General features: G+C 41.0%; 1 protein-coding gene and 3 non-coding genes across 5 annotated transcripts; 2 read left to right on the top strand and 2 right to left on the bottom strand.

The window, feature by feature from the left end:
• Positions 1 to 1,176: 1,176 nt before the first annotated feature.
• LOC145459140 (SH2 domain-containing protein 3C-like) lies at positions 1,177 to 18,078 on the bottom strand. 2 transcript variants are annotated; one of them, XM_080337767.1, is made up of 14 exons: positions 16,731 to 18,078; positions 15,876 to 16,104; positions 13,565 to 13,827; positions 12,564 to 12,667; positions 12,175 to 12,338; positions 8,797 to 8,875; positions 8,096 to 8,233; positions 7,491 to 7,570; positions 5,893 to 5,986; positions 5,748 to 5,825; positions 5,085 to 5,205; positions 3,521 to 3,687; positions 2,189 to 2,312; positions 1,177 to 1,559 (listed from the first exon to the last, which is right to left on the bottom strand). In XM_080337767.1, exons 2-14 carry the CDS (start codon positions 16,064 to 16,066, stop codon positions 1,405 to 1,407), a joined length of 1,758 nt encoding a protein of 585 aa, XP_080193893.1. In that variant the 5' UTR covers positions 16,067 to 16,104; positions 16,731 to 18,078; the 3' UTR covers positions 1,177 to 1,404. The 2 variants fall into 2 exon arrangements, with proteins under 2 accessions (XP_080193893.1, XP_080193891.1); XM_080337765.1 differs by having other exon boundaries at positions 15,876 to 16,102; positions 16,721 to 18,076.
• On the bottom strand, positions 3,814 to 3,928 carry LOC145459526 (U5 spliceosomal RNA). Its single transcript, XR_013921447.1, has one exon. It is a non-coding gene; the product is annotated as a U5 spliceosomal RNA (small nuclear RNA).
• Positions 9,401 to 9,474, top strand: Trnan-guu (transfer RNA asparagine (anticodon GUU)). The gene has a single exon. It is a non-coding gene; the product is annotated as a tRNA-Asn (tRNA).
• On the top strand, positions 11,320 to 11,393 carry Trnan-guu (transfer RNA asparagine (anticodon GUU)). Its single transcript has one exon. It is a non-coding gene; the product is annotated as a tRNA-Asn (tRNA).
• Positions 18,079 to 21,383: the final 3,305 nt, after the last annotated feature.

Below are 21,383 nucleotides of genomic sequence, written 5' to 3'. Positions count from 1 at the left end.
TACACTGCAATGTAATGTATATACATTATACAATGACACTACGTAACATGCGTTGTGTGGCTACTATTTTCTTCCAACTCGTAACAAACTTATTTCGAGTGCTGCCGATCATCCAAAGGCGAGAAGAGATACATAGCGTACTGCGAAGTACGTGAGTCGACACTACTAACCACCATTTCTAAGAATCCGTCTAATGAACATAACGAAAACGTCCTTTATCGAACCGCGGTGGCGCGGGTACCATATGTCTTTTCCCAGCGTCAAATTATGATTGTCTTTGTTTGTCGATTACTTCGTTACAGATAGTGCAGGAAGCTACCATACCAACAGCATTAGGTATATTTCGTTGCTACGTTCAAACAATGATTGTTCATGTGTGAAATGAGTGCCGTGGAATGTCTCATTGACTCGTCCTAGGTAAAATATGGATCCAAAATCCTCACAAATGCTTTTACGATATGGTTTCAAGAAGCTGTTTGTGCCTAACATTTATCGCTCAGACACGAACACGAACACGCACCAGATACGTTGATATTATTGTGTGCTCTACGCCACTACTAATACTATTGTATGAAGGTCAAAGGCACCCAACTACGCTTTTCCCTCTAATGCCGGTCAACGCATCGTTAGTTAGGTCATATATTATTTTACAGCCAAGTAAAATCGTCCTGGCTATGACCCTATACATGTTAAATGTTTTCTCCGCCTTTATTGGGACTGGTTTTGTCACAGATTGAAATACAGTAAAACCAGGGTTACCATTTTTCAGATCCGAAAAATATGACCTTTTATAAGTTACAAAAGATATAATAGCGGACGAGAAAACGGGTAATTTGAAAACTTTTACAAGTAATATTATTGGGTTCACTAAAAAAGGCCATTTTTCCTTCCGTTCTCACGAAAATTAGGTTGGGGATGTCGCGTCATTCATGGCATTTTTAGTTGTCGCTGTACGAGTACGTACAGTACAGTCGCCAGCCTCTCAAAGCTATAAAAGAGGACGAATTACCAAAAAAGATGAGATTTGGGTGTCCTCGAAGGAAATTTTCGAGGACAAATCCTCCTATAAGAGGTCGTATGGTAACCGTGGATAAAACTGACTAATCTTTCACATCAAAGGTGCATGTTGGACAACATTTATCCTCGTATAATGACGTCTTGCAATCATCCAAAACGCTGTTTGTCGAAAAGTATATTGCAATTATAGACACTCATTTATTATTATTCGTCAAAATAAATTTTATTCCGAAACTTTACGTGGATCAGACGTGTCATATTGCTGCAACGCAGCGGTCATAGAACGCCACTTGTCAAAACTAAGACAAGAATGTTGCGATGCATCCGGTTGGTACTATCACTATGACTCGTAAACGCCACCCTGCGAGTGGCTTCTAATTCGCCGACTTAGTCTGCGATTAAGCGCAATATGGCAGTTAATATGCGGTCGAATTTATCGAATCGTTCTCGTCTGGGCGACTCGGAACTGCGAAAACCGAAGAGTAGCCTCATCTGGAAATCCGTCGTGAACATCTCGCGGACGACTACTATTTCTTCGAAATCTGTAAAAGTAGGAGAGTATATATATAAAATTAGCAATATAGGTAACGTATTTTCTAACATTGTTCCACAATTACTTCAATTCGATTAAACAACAATAATAGTTTAACATAGACACTTGATTTTCGTCGCTACATCCTCAAACGTATGTCAGAGGTTACATATTTGCTAAAGCAAACCAGGTAGCTCCGCTGGCTATCTCCCAATAGTGGTTAGTAAATACGATTTCATTGCCAACCCCAGATAAACGCAGCGGCGAGGGCATAAGGCGTAAAACCTCAGCCTGCACACTGGAACACCCGAACCATGTAGCACGAAGCAGGCTACATTAGCGGAAACGACAAATCTATGACGTTGTGATCAAACCGGAGCATTCTCACACAGCAAAATGACATAGGGTCGAAAAATATCATATTATTATCTTTGATATGGTGTCTAACTGGGAGTATTTTTTCATGGTCTTTAAAGGTATATATTTTACCATTCCAAATCATCCATACTGTTATGGCGATATAACGAGTTATATTGGAATACTCAATTCACTTAGCTACCCGATTTTGCCCAGTCCTAAAGGCAAGGGCTAAATTTACGGAGGGCGGAAACACGGCTTGACAATTATTCGCACACTCACCGGATAACCTGGCGTTGGCGGTTTTGGTGAATTCCGCAGCAGATTCTACCGCCTGCCTGCCGTAGTGCAAGTGGTGAAGGAGAGAATCGAAACTCTCGTCTGGAACGTTTTCCCACCAATGGAACTAAATAAAAATACCGTAAGTAGTAAGTTAGTAAGAGCCGACAGCGTTGGTACAGCTGCTGTATCAGCATCCCAGGAAATAATGCTGACAATTACCTAACGGTGCTTCAAAATCAGAGGTGGTTAGAAACGAAATGGATATACTTTTTCGGAGTATCCTCAAGTGGTCAGTAACAAAATACGTCTACTTTTTCGGAGTACTCAAGTAGGTTTTACGTACTTGCTCAAGCGGTTACGTTTTTCACTACTTCCCTGGGTTGCATAGCCTACATCATAAAAACAGACTCACCCACCCCGGTCGCCATATTTTTAAAGAAAACAGGTATGCCCCTCGCATATGAAGGAAATTCGTATAAATGATAACTAATAATTCCAATCTGAATATAAAAACGAATGATATTCGACGCTTAAACTTAAATTTTGCTTATCCAATCCGTAAACTACCAGATTTTTTAAAATGGCAGACTCTGTGAGTTACATGAATGACTCTAGCAGTTACATGAGTATTCATATCAATGTTTTGAACTTGGTAATCAGTTCCTGCGCTCTGCTCGGATGATCACAGGCATTATCTATTTGACATATCAGCATCATTGCAATGCGCAGATATGTAGCTTGTCTCGGAGCGATATTACTCCACGCGAGCTTGCAACACGCATTGTAATTTCATTAAATCTGGTTCTCTCTGATAAAAGAATGGCTTGTCTTGGTTAATGAAGCTAATGAGTATGACCCACACGTTGGCCGGGGGATAGGACATTTGATCCGCTGTCGCAAAATCCCATTCCCTAATGATTGTAGCGGTGTAAAATTGTGTTCTGAGAAAAGATTTATTCTTAATGGGACAATACCTTTGTTGAATACTTAGACCAATGGTTCTCAACCTTTTTTATGATAGTGAAAATTTTCGCGCGCCCCTTATCGTGATATCACTAAATCCAACCGGAATGCTAGCAACCCCAACAGATTGTTCGATGGCATGGAAGGTTATGATGTTGATGAGAGAATTGAAAAATATTAAATTCGGTCTATATATAGAGAAACACGAGTGAATTGGAGGTAATCGTGCAGAGAGCGAATTTTTTTTCAGTTGACCACTTCTTCGCGCCCCCTTCAGATGCTTTCACGCCCCCCAAGGGTTGAGAACCACTAACTTAGACCGTATCTGATAGAAATAGAGAAAAAACGGGCTGCTTGTTCAACCTGTACCTTTGTGTCATTTGAACTCTCCGAGCGTATGCTGCCGGTGGGTGAACCGGCCGGCGACACCCTCCCGGTCGTGGCAACTGCCGTTTCCTCTTTCGTGGCGTCCGCTAGTTGATGCTCCAGTAACCGCACCAAGGGCATTATGTGCGGAATGCATGTGCTTGCCATTCCTGGAATATGGCATGAATCCATCATATGATAAACAACACCATTTGGATTAACATGTTGTGCTGGATTTAAACCGTGTTGTACGTCTAATATGTTCCCTTCCATCAGATATGAGGCGTCAAATATAAGCCCAGGCGCACCTGGGCGAGAAAAATTTCAAAGACTCATTGAGCGCTCCTCTCCACGGAAAACTTTAGTAAAAGGCGAAAGTTTTGTTCGAATGATGAAGAGAAGCCAGAGTTAACGACAAACTGAAAATTAATCGAGTGTCGTCTACGCGAAATTATTAAGATTTACGGTGGTTGCTTTAAATGCGATAAGCTTTCAGGGGTGTCCTGTCGATGCCGAGAATGCTATTAGCCATATAGACACGACCGAGAATGCTATTGCCGAAAATGGACATTACCGAGAAAGGCATTACCGAGAACGACATTACCGAGAATGCATATTACCGAGAATGCTATTACCGAGTAAGGACACCATCGTCCACCGAGAATACTATTGCCGAGAATGGACATTACCGAGAAAGCGTATTCCTGAGATTGCTATTACCGAGAATGGACACCACCGAGAATAACACTACCGAGAATGTATATTTCCGAGAATGACATTGTTGTTGAGAATGCTATTACTGAGAATGGACCTTACCGAGAATGCGTATTACTGAGAATGCTATTACCGACAACGGACACCACCGAGAATAACAATACCGAGAATGCATATTACCGAGCATGCTATTACCAATAATGACATTACCGAGAAATCGAGAATGCGTATTACTTCGAATGCTATTACCGAGAATGGACGCCACCGAGAACAACATTACCGAGAATGTATATTACCGAGAATGACATTATTGTTGTGAATGCTATTACCGAGAATGGACCTTACCGAGAATGACATTACCGAGAATGCGTATTACTGAGAATGCTATTACCGAGAATGGTCACCACCGAGAATAACATTACCGAAAATGTATATTACCGAGAATGCTATTATCCAGATGGACACGGCCAAGAATGCTATTGCCGAGAATGGACATTACCGAGAAAGACACGCCCGAGAAATTACAAAAAAACATTCAGCTGCATTTAAAACGATGGAATCTATAGATCACTCGCGAGACGCGAACCACGGTCAGTGCTGTCAGATATTGTTTCCACGCGCCACTGTTGCGCTAACATGATGGAAACACGTAACTTGTATGACTTGAGGATACGAGCAACCAAAGCAGGGGGTAGGACATACGGCGTGAAATTATACTCTCTTTTAGGCCTATTAGAATGTGTAAAATGCGGAATTTTGGCTGATCTAGCTATAATACAGCACGTTTCCTGACCGTAGCCCGGAAATATGAGCAACAGGCCCCAATTCGCAACAAAATCTCGAACATTCTTACGTATTTGAGTTTTCCCTTGGTCTAACTGCATCAATAGCGGTCGGAGTTTCTTTCGGAAAGTAACTGCATTGTTCGTGTATTTCAATTCCAAGTTCGTCCATAACGTTTCCATGGAATGGATCTGCGAAGTAAAATTAAAAATTATAATTTCGTGAAACACTAGCCAGTTCAAGTACGTGCCTTTTATCTTACCACGAAGAATATATAATGCCGTTCTCAATCATAAAAAAATTTCGACCATGACAAGTTCATTGCACTTCGTGACAATGTCGTGGGTTGATCACAACTTCACATATATCTCATTTCCACTAACACACGTAGCTTAGTACTACATCATGTTCGTATTATAGAACAATCAAATTTGGAGTGAAACGTTGTTTTTTTATCCAACCTAAGAATTTTAGCTAGTAGCCGCAAAAATCTGAAAAAAAGAAGTTCTTTTTGAACTACCATAATACACATAGATACATAATGGAGCATTCAAACACACGATGGTAGTCACAAAGTGAAAATTGTATTAGTAAATGACAGCTCAACTAAATTGTGGGTAAATTGCTTCTCTTCACCCAGTCGTTTTGACTCCTTATCGCATTTTATGGGAGTATGATATGTTTTGAAATGATGGAAATACATAAACAGACGACGGCGCATATATTATATTACCTGAGGTGAGATCAGACCATGCATTACCGCTGAGAATCCTAATACATTCCCCATGCTGTGAACAAGTTCATTCGCAACCTGAAATACAGGCGGGTATGCTGTAAGTCGGCAATTAAGGATGCACGCTAACAGCATTTGGATTTACCTGTATGAGTTTGTTTAGCATCTCGGTCCGCTCATCTTTGCCGCTGCTGCACTTGATGATACAAATTACCACCCAGAAGGCGGTGCATTGGAATCTGTACGACAATTGAATATCGAATATCTGTCGATCAATGGTCAATGAAAATTTTGATTTATGGGACTAGCAACTGTAAAATTTGGAAAAAGTATCACAATTATCAAATTATTTTTACGTTGGAAATATTAACACGGTACCTTCTGTTTGTACATCATAGCCTTATCTCACCGGAAAATCAGTGAAAATGGCAAAATTTCAATTTACCGTTCATACCCTTAGTATTTTCTTTTGCTGCGAAAATGTTCCGTCGCGTTTTTCTCCATTGTAAAATCTCGTTATATTGCTTCATCAGAAACCAAAAATTTGTACCAAATCTTTGTCGTAAATTACTCACTCATGGATTTTTGAAAAGACAACATCCAGATCTATATTTTTCTAATTTCAGTTTTGCCTAGATATACCATGTCCGAGTTAGAACTTCACAGCAAACTTTTGAAAAAATGAATTTTGACATTTCAAAAAGTAATTTCTCCGAGATGAGTTGCACGTAATCCTTCAAATTTGAGCACAGTCCTATTACTTCCCAAAACAGGCATTCGATCATAATCAGGCATCACAGTTTTGAGGTACGGTGTTTCGCGTGTCGGACTACGATTTCTCTTGTCAAATCCAAATTCTCTGGGCGAGAACTACAATTTGTGATATCTTGTTTACAGCATAGCGACACCTAGCAGCTGTGATAATTTCATGATGATGCCGGCAGCCATTGAGATAGCGCTGTTGAGTTGCTTGCTTGCTTCTTGCATTGCATGAATGTCAGAAGATTCTTTTATAAGAGCCATGGATTCAATACACAAACTTAGTTTGCTGCTATAGTCTTATATCCTTGATAAAAAAAACATCAATACAGATACAACATACAAGCGTGCTTACTTTAAGGTGTAACACTATTAGGCTTACCATACGTCCTCTTTTAAGAGGATTTGTCCTCATTTTTGACTATTTTGAAAGTGTCCTCGGAGGACGCCCTTTTGTCCTCTTTTTTGAGATTTTGTCCTCTTTTTTAGGATTTATAGCATATTTAGAGCAAATTGCGAGTGATATGCCACATAATAGCACAGAAATGAAGCTCCGACGGGTGAAAAACGGTGATTTTAGCTCTGAGCCAAAAGATGACCTTTTTTTTTTTTTTTTTTTTTTTTTTTAGTCAACCACCTAGCGATGAGGAGTAAATAACGTTATTTTGAGATCTTTTTAGTCAACCGATCACTGAGTGGGAAAAATTAACCCATTTTTGAGAATTTCACTCCGGTTTTGCAAGTGGTATATTTCTGAAAAAGCGTCCTCTTTTTGGATTTCCAAAATATGGTAAGCCTAAACACTATGGACTTGCATATCATGCTAAAATCGCATTGAAAAGACACATCCAAATGGATGAAAGTGTTCAGATTTTATGCATGTGCCTTTTCGGCCAATCGCACATCCCTTGGTATCACGGAAATCGCGAAACACGCACTATGGCGTAGGGATATCCCAGCCTTAAGGTAAAAAGCAATTTTTACCTTTCAATTATATCCTGCCTCAGTTGAGACCCGTGAGGTAAAAATATATGCTCCATCCCGTCGTCCATTATATGACATACCTGGAAATAAGCAGACGTCTCTATCGACTCTTGCCAGGTACGCAGGTAGCTTTTGCGTGCGATACTTACATTACTTACTCAAGTGGATATGAATTCTCATTAGTTTCCCTCCAATAAAGTTTTTTAGGCAAAACACTTACTTTTCAAACTGTTTACGAGTGAAATTGCCGTAATGACTGGGTTTAACTCCTGCCGGTGAAATAGGCTGTACTATATTTTTGAAATTCGCACCAATTTGTAGTGACATTCGTGGTTGAGCCAAATTGGTTGTGCATCGTTTTTTTCAATCAACCTAATAATTTCATCAAATTGCCAGTAAAATTTGTAAAAATAGGTTATTTTTGAATTGCCCAACAGAGCATGCTATCTCTAGATCATTGATTGAAAGAAAAATGAAGATTGAAGATTACCAAAAATACGCCAGTAACTAAGTGACATCGCGCATAAATTGAGACCTAACCGAAATCATGGTTGCCATATCGCAAAACCCATAATTCACGCCGCTAAACGAATCTAAAGTCTTACTTTGCAATCTACGACGGTCATATGCCTTGCGAGCTTGAACGAATCGGTGCGAAGGAGAATGTTCTTCATTTCAGACAAAGCCTTCGGTTCCAGCGGTGGGTTTTCTTCCGATAGCAACGTACAACGATACTGAGCGGGCTGCAAAAACGCAATCCACAATTACGGTCAGTAATAACTATTATTCACATATTATGGTGATAATTTAATGTTCATGTTGTTCGGTTCTTTGTAGTGATAGGTTCGTTTAATGCCATTTTTCTAAATTCATTTGCGATGTACTCCGTCGACTGTATAGACCTTAACTTGTGATAAGTGACGCTCAAAAAGAAGACGCACTTTATGATTTAATTTTAACAGAAACTATACATACACCCCTAAAGATCGCATCTCCATTCTCCAGTCAATCCGAGAGAAATTGTTACTTTGCAAGAGAGTATAGTGCATTCGTACCCGCGGCGGGGTTATATCGACGATTGCGATGCAAGCTGAATTTATTTAGCGCAAAACGACACCTTTAGCGGTGTCGTATCCTTTCCCACGCTTCATTCACAGGGTTTTCTTGGTGATGGACGATTTCTCTCTATCGATCAGGCCTACCGGTTGATGCTAACATTTGCCTCTGCCTTCAAGGTCGTTGACCTTTGGTAATAATGATTCTAGCATGCGCTGGGAGATAAGAAAACAAATTGAATATAATATACCTTGAAACATGAAGCACGCTTTCGTCGAGTCGCTGCGTTATCCAACTTCTTCTTCGGACTGAACGGCCTGGGCCTCAATCTGCGAAATATGATCGTGAATGTTATGTCAGTCCGGACATCGTCCACGTCTTAAATAACTGCTCGAATATATTTCATCTGATTAAACGATTGTCGGTTTATCGCATTGGCTTGTAAATTAATTACGGATCACACGCGTAACTTCTGCCGGAATGTCCGAAGTCCCTCAGAACATTGAAAGCCGCCGTGTAAGTCGAGTGCAGCCCACGCCTCACGTATTACGTAGGCGCAGTTAATATTATAGAATTTCATGAAAAGTGAATATGCAGCAAGGATGAAATGTTTCCTAACACAGACATGAATGTTCGAGATTCGTTTCGCGCTCAGGTTTCGGCTCATTTCATTAGGATTAGCACGACATTTTATGGTTGCGTACCGCTTTAATTTAACGACTATCATCCGAATGGAACCGGTTACATACCATATATTGTAAATACGCCAAGAGCTAACTGTTTGCTTTCGTGAATTGACATTCGAGCACACACCTTGTAAAAATGATGCGAAAACATCGCCACAGCCGCCGGCGGTCTCTGTGGCGCAATCGGTTAGCGCGTTCGGCTGTTAACCGAAAGGTTGGTGGTTCGAGCCCACCCAGGGACGTTCTTGGTTATCTTTTTTCAACCCATTTAAAGGCGGGTTGGGGATTTCAGTATCGGTTGCCATTTGTCCTACATTGATTGGATCGGGTCTAATGCATCTCTCAGTCAAGTGTTATCAACATATTTGAAACTTCATCTGGAGACTGCAATCTCAGGTCTGCCTTTAAGTCCATTTATCAGATGATAGTTCATTTGCAACGGCGGGATTTGGGTGCGAAAAAGGACAAAACAGTCCGCCCGTTCGGTTAACAGCCGAAGGCGTAGTAACTATGCGTACACTCTGGACGGAAAAAGTTTGCGTTCACACCCTTGCACCACCCGTGATATACGGGTGTGAATATACACCCAGAACATATACCCCAGACTTACACCACGGTTGTGTATGTGTAGTTGTTCGCCATACCCAGTCGGATCAACCAGGGCTTTGAAGCCGGAGCCGGAGCCCGGAGCGGGAGTCCCGGAGCCGAGCATTTTCATCGGAGCTGGAGCCGGAGCTCTACATAAAATTTAGCCGGAGCCGGAGCTGGAGCCCGTTATTTGAGGAGTAGCTCCGGCTCCGACATATTTCATAAGATGCTATTATATAGGCAACAACCACACCTGCTGTGATTTATCATAATTGAACACCAGGCGTGAATTTTAATGCTATACACACTTGCACAGCAATGGCACGGAGTAAATTGCGTTCTAGTGCAACTATGATGTTGTCTACAATTGACAAGTATTCAGTATGAAGTCCACGAGCCGGCACGGCGGCATCTATATGTATTTGTTGCTACATCGGATGTTACTGACGGCTGACGGACTCTAGATTACTATGGATAACTAACCTATTAGTAGATTAGTAATCTATATAGAGCAGGAATGGCCAACCTTTTCTGCTGAAGGGGCACGTGCAATTGACGAACGAGTGCGCGGTTCACTAGCCACGCCAAGCAGGTAAAATTTTCTAAGTTTATAAATAAACTAGGTGAGTATTGCGGGTCTATTGTATACCACCCGCTAATAGGCTCAGTTTGCAAGGACACGACTATTCGGCGTCTGGGCACATCGATATCGAAGGTCTCCGATAATATGCGACACTCATTTTGTGCCTACATTTCACCGTCGACGATTTTTATGCGAGCTCAAACGCGAAAAGACTTTCTTCCGTAATTGCAAATAGACTCAATCGGGCAAATTAGGCGTTGTTTCATTTTCAGTAGGAGGTAGGCTAACAAGCAAGAAATCGTGTGACAATTAAACACGCGAAGCGTGAAGAAAAATTTTGCTACTATTTTAGTTTATTGTAATGTACGACGATTTACTGGAAATGTGACTGGACCCTGGATCTGCCAATGCGTCGGAACTGATATTTTAGTCATCAACATCCCAAGTGTCGCAGCCAGAATTGTAATTTTTGGTTGGCATTGCAAGTTCACAACCTGAGCAATTCATTTTCCATAATATAATAGGACATTACCTCGCGGACCACGCAAAACCCTCTCGCGGGCCACCCCTGATATAGACAGGACCATTCGATAATTTCAGAGCCGGAGCCGGAGCAGTGGTTATAATGCGGCTCCGGAGCTGGGGCCGGAGCTAATGTATGATAAAAGAGAGCTCCGGAGCCGGAGCTGGAGCAGTTTAAATTTACGGCTGCTCCAAAGCCCTGGGATCAACTCAATATAAAGGTTTTCATATGGTGTACGCCGAAACCGTTCAAGCCACAAGAGTGCCTCGCAAGATAGTGAAGCCGTAGATAATAGGAATAATGCGAACGAGAGCTGATTGTTTACTTTCAATAATTGACATTCCAGCACACACCTTGTAAGAATGATGCGAGAACATCACACTGCCGCCGGCGGTCTCTGTGGCGCAATCGGTTAGCGCGTTCGGCTGTTAACCGAAAGGTTGGTGGTTCGAGCCCACCCAGGGACGCTTATCTGTTTATTTCGTTTCATCAGAAGCTGTTATGAATTTTCGCTATACGCGCAAGACCTCCGTGGTTCCATTACGTACAGTTTGTAATTTCGAAATTCCTTATCTGTGTGAGCCATAATGAGCTAACAATGCCATTGAACGACATTAGCACCTTTTACGACACATAGTTCATTTACGCACTGCATACCTCAGTGCATACTAAAAGGTATTTAGAACTTTCACGCACGAAGAAAAATATTAGAGCGATCAAAAGGCTATCAGACCTGCATGTTTTATTGTGGATCGACTTTCTATTACAGAACATTCATTCGCTACAATTTGGGCGGTAGCGAGTTCCGACATTTGACATCTCCAATGTAATACTCGGAAGGTACGCAGCATAACAGATCTGAAGAGCTTCTTGGAGGTACAGAACTTCAACACACAATTGAACAGTATATTGATATTCGAATGAACCCGAATATGTTCGGCTGACACTCGTCACGGTTAATCGTCAGCAGATCTACAATGCTTAACCTTCGTGGGATTATACTGCAATAGCAGTCTGTAGTTCAGATGATTCTATAGCATGGTAATTTGTAGAAACAGAAAGCATAACTGGAATGGTGTTTATATCATTATATAAGTTCAGAACTAAAATGCTAAAAAGGAAGGTTGGCCACCCCTAGACTTTACAATATTATTGATAATAATCAACAAAATACATAGGCCTTCTTTAACAAATGTAGTTTCACATAAACCAAGCACTTTATCAGATCGTAATTATACGTGAACTTACCGAACGTTGTCGTTTGGGTCCACGTTATCACTTTTATGAGTTGCTTCAGCATTAGTTGGAACGGGAGTAACATCCGACTGCGTATTTTGGACACTTGAGTTGTGTTGAGACCTGGCCTTTACGCTCGCCCGGCTTGGTTTAGGCGGTACGTCGTACGTGGTATTCTGCAACCATAAAGCCACTATTGTTTTCGCATATGGCCCAAAAGATTTAGGTCTACTGTGAAATTAATGTACCGAATGTGAACACAGGACAAAAGGTATCACTGATTACCATGCAAACCTTGGACGTAGTAAATATTCAAAGATATATTCAAATATCTCATAACGATGATCAACGGATTTCTTATTTTCATCCGCTCGAGACACAATGTACAATGCGAATGGTACCTGTACTTGCGAAGAGTTGAAGTTACTGTTGCTGTTATTGGCGTTGCTGCTAAGTGCAGGAGCTGCGTTATACATCTGCGTAGTTGGCGAGATACTGCCATGATCTGTGAATTTACTTATGGTAACTATAAAGGTGATAAAAGGTAAATCATGCATCGAGTACCGTTAATGAATATTACGGACACACGTTTGTCAAAACTACGACTACTGTTCCTCATAGAATAGGACAATAAATGATTTTCCAACTAAATATAACGACAATTCCAGCAATTATTATCGACTGCAAATACATCACATGATAAGATCATTCGAGTGAAACGCCAAGAGAAATATTTTAGTTTTCCCGCTTTTTGACAACTATAGCTGAAATAACGGTTAAACAAAGAGCTTTAGTGTTGCAATCGCTGAACTAACCTTCTCCTGCGCTGGATAATGTTATTGCTTATCATAAAAGCAAAGTGAACAGGAAATATGCTGCATAACGCGCATATTGCTAGGGTATGCCGAAGTGTACAACGAGCATATCGACGGCACATAAACAGCACTTTTGCGATGGTTGAAATCTGATAGATATACACTGCGGTCTCGGATCTCGGTCCGGTCTCAAATGGGCCCATACTGTTTCGTCACCTTCCTATCTTTTAATTGTATCGCAGTCTTGTGATGTTTTGAAACGATGAAAATATTAGTAAACCTGATTGATTGATTGATTGAAGACGGGCGATTTTGGCATGAGTTATTTAGCTTCATCTAATACTTTTTATTCACAATATTTAACTTTCTTTTTCGGCATCGAAACTGTGGAAGGTATTGGCGTCGCAACATTGACGGAATTCTATAAGACTATAAGTCGTGATTCTGACAAAAATTCGACCGAATACCTTATATCAAAGTATGGGGAATTCCAACAATAGTTTAGTTATCTGCAGGAGTAGATTACGTATTGTGCATTTTTCCCATTAAATAAAATCATTTTCTTTAGCGGTTACTTCGATATTTACCTGCTGAGCTGAATCTGTCTCCCTTTCTCAGAGACGCGTACGGAACTTCAGACACCGGGAGAGGTACGTTACGTTCAACTGGCTGACTCAAAATAACTCCGGTCTTTTTCGTAACCGGCACTCTTCCCGTGGCGAAAAATAGAACTATATCCAATAAAGTTTCGAAATTGTGTTCCTCCAAAGAGAATCTAGTAGCTGCCGTGGTTGGCGAAATAGGAACTTTGACTTTGGTGATTTTGAAATGATAATAAGCGCTGTGGTACCTGTTTGAAGGAAATAAATAGGGATTAGCAGATGATGGTAGGTGTAGGATTATACTTCAAGCAAACAGCGCTGTTATTATTATTCAGCGCTGTTTCCTAATTAAGGCTTTTATCAGTCCTACTTAATTGTCGTCCAATTTACAATTCATGCGATTGAGCTATAACTTATCAGGCGGAATATTTCTCTTCCCAAGAGGAGACGCTAGACACACGCTATGATATTTATGATCGACTCATTGTATATAAATCATTGCGCATTGGTAAATAATGTGATATTTATGCTCGCGATTTTATGTTATGAAGTTCAGACAACCGAAATCGTCGTATAAATCATTGCATCATGAGCAAAACGTTGCTAATTGGAAGTCATCTCGCTAAATATCTTTCAAATTACGCGGCATGTGCGGGACGGATCAATACTCAGCGCATTAATGTCCGTGTCCGTGTACCCCGAAAATAAGTTCGAGATATGGCTCTACCATGCGACCAACGACACCACACAATACAATGTTATGAGTAGTCAATATATACACTTTATTTGCCTTTACCGCGCGATCTGTCACGTTAAGCTCGTTGCATGGTTTACAACGTTAGAGTTAAAACAGCTTAGGACTATGAAAGGCAGGGATACAATCTCAGCGTTCAGTCGAGTTTATGACTCGGAATTATCGACTGTTTTCCTATATATAAGCATCGGATTTCGCGCTAAAATTGATGATCTGATCAATGATCACATGCACAAAAACTTAAAGTCACAAACGTTCTAGTCCAGTGGTTCCCAACCTTTTTTGACTCACCACCCCCTTTTTAAGCTCCACACAGATCATCCCCCAAATATTGGGAACCGAACAACAGCACTTCGTCACCCCCCCCCACAAAAACGTTGTTCTTTTAACCCATAGGGTGATAAAACAAACCACAGACCCACTCGGACAATGGGCTTTTTGTCGCTACATATCAGCTATACCCTATTTCATGTACTGTTTTGTGATTCACCGTATGTCGCCTAAACGTAACAAATTTATATAATTCATGTTTGAATCGGTCAATATGGTGAGAAATCGCATATATATATTGCTATCAATTTTTTATCCTCTTTCTGCTCACGTAATCAGATTTACCGTCGGAACTGAGTGTGGTTTGTTGGAAAAGGTAGGACCCCTAAATAATAATTAAACATCTTCGGGCGGGATCGTTGTTATATTGACTTCGTTACATGATGCTATTTCGTGACCTCCTATATCCGCTATGTCAGAAGATATGGAAATCGTCAAAACGTACCAAACTAAAAGACGCACTTGATTTCAAATTGATATTTCTTTACTGGCAAATAATTTTTTCCTTGCGGGATGGCATTTGCCCTGTAGGGTTAAGGTCGCCAGGGCAGGAACATTCAACGCCAGTCATTGAAGCGCCTATGGAGAATTAAACATTCATGTGTGGTATATATATCGAAGTTTTCGGTCAACACAGGAGCATTCCTTTTCGGCAAAGGTCTTCTCGCTGCTGATCGTTCTGGCACACTTCTCGGAGTCGCATGTTATATGGGCTCTAACTTCATAGTCTTGGTACGTCGTGGCGCAGTAATGGCCGACGTCGAAGTATCCCATTTCCATAAATCATGCCTATTTTTGTTGGGTGACTTGTACCTTCAAATCAAAATACATGAAAATATTAGATCGCGCACAGCGCGAAAATTTTTTGAAAAAGCTGCATGAATTTCTAAAAAATTACTCTCTGATTTATGTTAATTCACGAAATGCATTTGATCTCTCTCCGAGTTCGGGCCCCCCACCCTCAATTGGGGGTTTGGGGTACGGCAGTTACGGTCCTGACTCTAATATAGCTGCTTTAACGCGCCATCGCCCCCTATCGCCCCCTTCGTTGTTTTCGCCCCCTTCGTTCATTTTCGCCCCCCTATCGCCCCCTTCGTTATTTTCGCCCCCCTAGACCGCCAAAGCGCCCCCTGGGGGGCGATATCGCCAACGTTGGGAACCACTGTTCTAGTCGAACCTACACGTATGCTACTCTTTCCCTAAAGAACGTACTTGCAAGTTAATACATATTCATCTCTGTTTACGATAGACTCTCGGACGAGAAAGTCGCCGTTTTGGCGCATAAGGTTTTCCGCGGTATTCCGCGGAATCTTGCCGTGGAACCATTTGAAATATCGCTCGTCTCGCTGTTTCAAACTTTGTTCGTCGACAGGCGTCTTGGGAGAACCCCCGTCAAGCTCCATCGGGCTGTGATGCTGTGTGCTGGTTCTGGTATTAGCCTTAAAAAAATAACTTATAAGTTTAATTGTGCTAAATCGAACTGTACGTGTACAGTTTACGTGGCGCATACGAGAACTTGAGTTATCATAGGGTTGCGTTGCTATATCGTATATCATATTATCCGTTTTTTTTTAATTCACATATTTCTGGAAGTTGACTTATTTTAACGCGAGGCTGAGCAATATTTATTGTCCAGTAATGAAATAATCCGGCGCGCTGTCGTACTCAAAATCATGTCATCATACAATCATTGCAAATCTGGGAAAGCGGGAGGATAGGCTTTTACAATTTGAGATATACTCGGCAGATATTTCAGATGCTCTCGTGATTTCATTTAGTGGTGCTGCGAATCCAGCGGATATGGGCAGTGGGCAGTTGGGCACTCTGGACTTCAATTAAATCGATAAAGGTACGATATTTCAGTCCAATTGGTAAAGATTGGACAAGATATAGTAGGATTTATCATTGGAATATGGCTGAACTAAAATGTATGGATTATAGTGAATGATATATTTTCTCTTTTTCATGTGACTGAGACTTCAAAGATTCGTTAGGGCTTAGGGGGTTGGTTCATGGTCTACTGCATACAGCAGTAAATGTATAACAACAACACTCACCTGTACAAGTGTACACTCGTAGCTCAGAGTCAATCTATCGTTTCTTGTGTGTGCGATTGAGATTTATAGACTGATTTCAATTAGTGCTCTTTTTGACCAAGCCATTCCGTACTAAGGATTACGCTACGAAACTGTACGAAAACACAATGAAACCTTCTGTTACCGTTGAATAGTGATGACTTGGGATGATACGAACTGGATTCATAATCACCCATATCACAATTGTTGTACTAAAAACTTCTGTCAAAGTGAACAAAATTGAGCCATCCTATGTCGTAATTGCTTTGCAGTACCTCAAATTCGACGACGTGTCACCATATTCGCTGATTCCTGCGTATCATGGCATCAATATATTTCTGCAATTTTTCGGCTCATCTATATATTCATCTTAGATGTTATCTGGGCCGGGTCTGCTGCTACATGACTAGTGAGAAGATTCCAGCAGCTAACACATACGACGTTTGGAATTCAATTCGATCCGGTAACTACGTAACTGCTTCTATCTGTCAATGTACCAATCGTTCCATTACAAGTAAGTTTCTTCTCTATATTTATTTTCATAGTGCCTAGATACAGTCACACGGCACACAGCACAAAGTATATGCTGTATCGATGTCTTCATTTACTACAATCATATTCATTTAAAAAAAAATTTGACACAAATTCCTTATCCTATTTCGATAAACTTCCAGTTGCCGACAATAGCCTTGGAACACTGTAAGACGAATTGCTCAGCTCATTGTCCAATGGCCTTCAGACACAGAGCTGATGGATGGCCAATCAACTGCATATTGCATACTTTCAAGATAGCTGCGAACTGATCAATATCAAATAGGAACGACTTAACTAGCGTAATAAGTCATTTACGTTAAACTGAATTGAACATTTCACTTGTATATCATGGATATCCAATCCTTATAGGCTTAACATCTTTGTATTTTGGATTTGGATGCTCCTGGTAGATCAGACTAAGCGAAAAGCTGCGTCTAACTTTGCCGATATAATAACACGGTCTCGCAAACAGCGGGAGGGCATTACAATAACGATAACGTAGGCTAGAGTCTGATTGATATGCCGCAAATGGTATGGGAATACCGCGTACTGTATATGTTCGTAAGCTACTGGATAAGTAGGCTATACCAAACTTTTAGTTCGTTTTGAAACGGTCTACTACGGTTCGCTACCCTGGAAACGATATAAGTGGCTATTATGCTCTACTTCTGGTTTACAGCTATGTAGCCTAGATATGAAGCCTAAAAACCTTTCCTAGTACGATTGACCAGGCCAGGCATATACCTGTATCTGATAAACACTGATGTTGCCTAGCAGATTCCATAGTCGGGTTTCATCGACCACGATTTCATTTCGTACCTGCTATCGCATGTTGCGAACATGCACTATCGCATCTTTGATGATAACCGTAGCCTTTGTTCTTATCAATATTGACTGTCGTACGACGATTACAAATATCAATATTTGGCTACCTATCTGCAATGGCGTGTCACTTTTTGCTTTTCTTACCCGAATTCGAGTCCAAATTATTATTTTCTCCGCTATACTATGGCCTTGGGCGTCGATCAAATATTTCGTTCACTATGGTCCGCTAGCTACACCTTGTGTACATAAAAGACGATATTAATTTAAAACTAAAGCATTGCATCAAAGCTGTGAATACCAGCTTATCTACTAGGTGGGTTGACTTGTAATTCCGTATTCTGTTGCTATCGTAGTGGCCGATCGTATACCTAGCTCGGTGATACAATAACTAAAGGAATACGACACGCTTTGGCATAGAGAACCAACAAGCCGCTTTTAGAATTAGAACTCGAATTCCTAACGCTCACTCAAGCGCGGTGTGTTAGCGATGTTTACCTAGCGTCTGGGTAAGGTAGTTTCCATTGTAGGCCTGTTCTCATTCTCTGCTATCATCATAGTATGTGTTCTTGGTGTAAATCAGTGATAACCGACAAAATATTTTGTATTGCGTCTGAACTTGAATTGAAGGTAATATCTCATTACCTCCATTTGGTATTTACAATCCAGTGGAATAATTCCGCAGACATCAGGCGTATCGATGATAGTTTTACCTGTTCAGTGTTCATTCTGCCCTCTACCGTATGATACGATAGTGCTGTGCTAAACAACGAATCACTGGCGCCCACTTGAGGTAGCTTATAGCGAGGTAGCTAACTAGATATGCAAAAAATGTATGAACCGTTTCACTGTATCGGTAATCAACTCTACCATAATCACCAGTATTGTCAGTATATCTTATTCAGCAATCGCATAGCCTGAAGAGCTAATCTCGTTATTTGTTATTGTTAGGGTTACCATATTTTAGGATCGGCAAAGGAGTACACTTTTTCAAAATTTTTAGACTTCGAATTGTGGAGTAAAATTCGGAAAAATGGTATTTTTTCCCGGCTTCAATCAATCAATCAGTTTATTAATATTTTCATCATTTCAAATCATCACAAGACTGCGATACAATGAAAAGATAGTAAGGTGTCGAAACAACTTGGAGTAGCCTTTAAGATCAGACATCCACCTTAGCGTAGGCGAAGTAAAGAAGAGGCATACACACAGAATGAAAAGTAATGCAGAGAATAAGACGCAAGCGACAAAATGAGGTGGACTTTGTGGATGGTTGTCTAAAAAAATGGTCGTCACTTACGTTCGAACCACGAATTTCCTGTTTAGCGTAATTTATGCCCATTTTCGCTCGAATCTTAGCTCTAAATATCTGTAAAAGCGGGTGAATTGTCAAAAAAGGGACATCCCTGTGTCCTCGGAGGGCATTTTAAAAAACCTGGAAAAAAAGGACAAATCCTCATAAAGGAGGACGTATGGTAACCCTATTTATTGTGTCTTTGTGTAGCTCAGGGGTGTCCAACCGTTTTGTTATTCACGACCGCTTTTCGATTTATCAAATAGCCTATATAACCGCATTCCAGCTAGGGCATGGTCGTAATGAACTAGCTGGACGTCAAAGACCCATGTTAAACTGCCCATGTCTCTTTCCGGCGAAGACCGGGCTAATCTATTGATTCATATCGGCTTAATACGCACCGAAACAGCGAGTGGTCATACTATATCAACGGTCATGGTCGCGCGAAGCGCGAAAACATTTTCAGATTCACGAATGACTTTCGTCATTAATATAAGTTGTTTCAAATATTACTTTCAAACAGGTATATCCATTTTCATCCCATGTGCTCAGATTCACCGGTAGAGTTGATGAAGTCTTCGAAAATTTAGGCCACGTAATAAATGATGATGCGTCTTGGGGTGGGCCAATTGTTATTGGTCACTTTGTAGCATGCTGTTATTTCTTGACCTCCTATCAGGATTGTCGCTATAGTGGAAATATATAGGAATTGCCCAGACGTACCAGAAACAAATTTCTTTTGTGAGGAGCACACGATTCCGAGTCGGTAGGCTATATCTATATCAGGTGCACCATTTTCCTCTGCTGCTCGCATTTGTACTGTGGGGCTCAGATTGCAAAGGGCGCTATTACATTAAAATCGAAAATGAAATCGCATTGAATCGCGCGCAGCGCGAAAATATTTTTAGGATTAATAAAAATCTCTCAAAGATTCGGGGTTGAAGTGGACTGTGGACTGGAATGGGTGTGGCAGAACGAAGAAGAGCCGGAGATAAGGAACCGCCGCGCAATATACCCAGTTCCATCAGAGTGTCTTGATGCCTTTACTGACGAGGTTGATCAGTGGATTAAAGATGGAGGGCTGCAGGGGTGTTGGCTGTTGGTGTTTCAGTTGGCGTTATTTGTTACTTCATGCGAATATATACATCTTCAATTACAGGGGTCAATTGGTAAATTCAATTTGCATGTCGACGGCCGCCAACACATACTAACGACGAATTAAGTGTCGACGGCCGCAGGTTGGCCACTAGGGCTGTTCAAAAATAACTTTTTGTTCTGGATTCCAGCCATTCAGTCATTAAATTGTCATGTTACCGTAAAAAACGCGGCACACCAAATTTGGTTCAATTCTAAAAAGTATAGGGTTCCGCAATATCCAATTAAATTTTTTTTTAAAAATTCAAATTTTTCTGTCAACCCCATGAAATTGTTGAGCTGTCTTCAGAGACGATGCAAAACAAATTTGACTCAATTCCAACTAGTAGAAGTGGAGTTGTAGGAGTTTTTCCTTGATAATTCTCGGATTATCCTTGATTGATGGATAAAGTATGTATTCGCAGCTTCTGGGGGGCTTCGTCCCCCCAGACCCCCCTTTCGCCTACCAACTTTACAGGCATGCAGAGACTTGATGATTGTCGTCATATGGGACTTCTGTAACAAATGCGGAGATTTGTTGATTGACTCATCTGAACGCAATAATCTTCTTGATTGGTACAAGGATTTCCCGTCTATTCGCTACAAACCTTGAAAAAAGCTCTAAAACCAAAGAGGGGGTGCCCTTCGACCAGTGGGGCCCGGGCGACCGCCCATCCCAAAAGCCATCACAGTGTCTTAGTATACGTCGTCAATCAAGGGTATTAGGCGACTACTTTCGAACAGGGATATCTAGAAACTTCTAGAAGTTCTACATATCCCTGCTTTCGAATTTGCAAGAAGACATTCCACGATGCCGCTAAAATACCAAGATAGAATCGGAACATGTTCTGTTGCTCTGAT

The sequence above is a fragment of the Botryllus schlosseri genome, chromosome 16 (genome assembly GCF_051294905.1).
Source record: "Botryllus schlosseri isolate E-star chromosome 16, Bs_hap1, whole genome shotgun sequence".
Lineage (NCBI taxonomy): Eukaryota > Metazoa > Chordata > Ascidiacea > Stolidobranchia > Styelidae > Botryllus > Botryllus schlosseri.
This window is presented reverse-complemented; position numbering and strand designations above follow the sequence as displayed.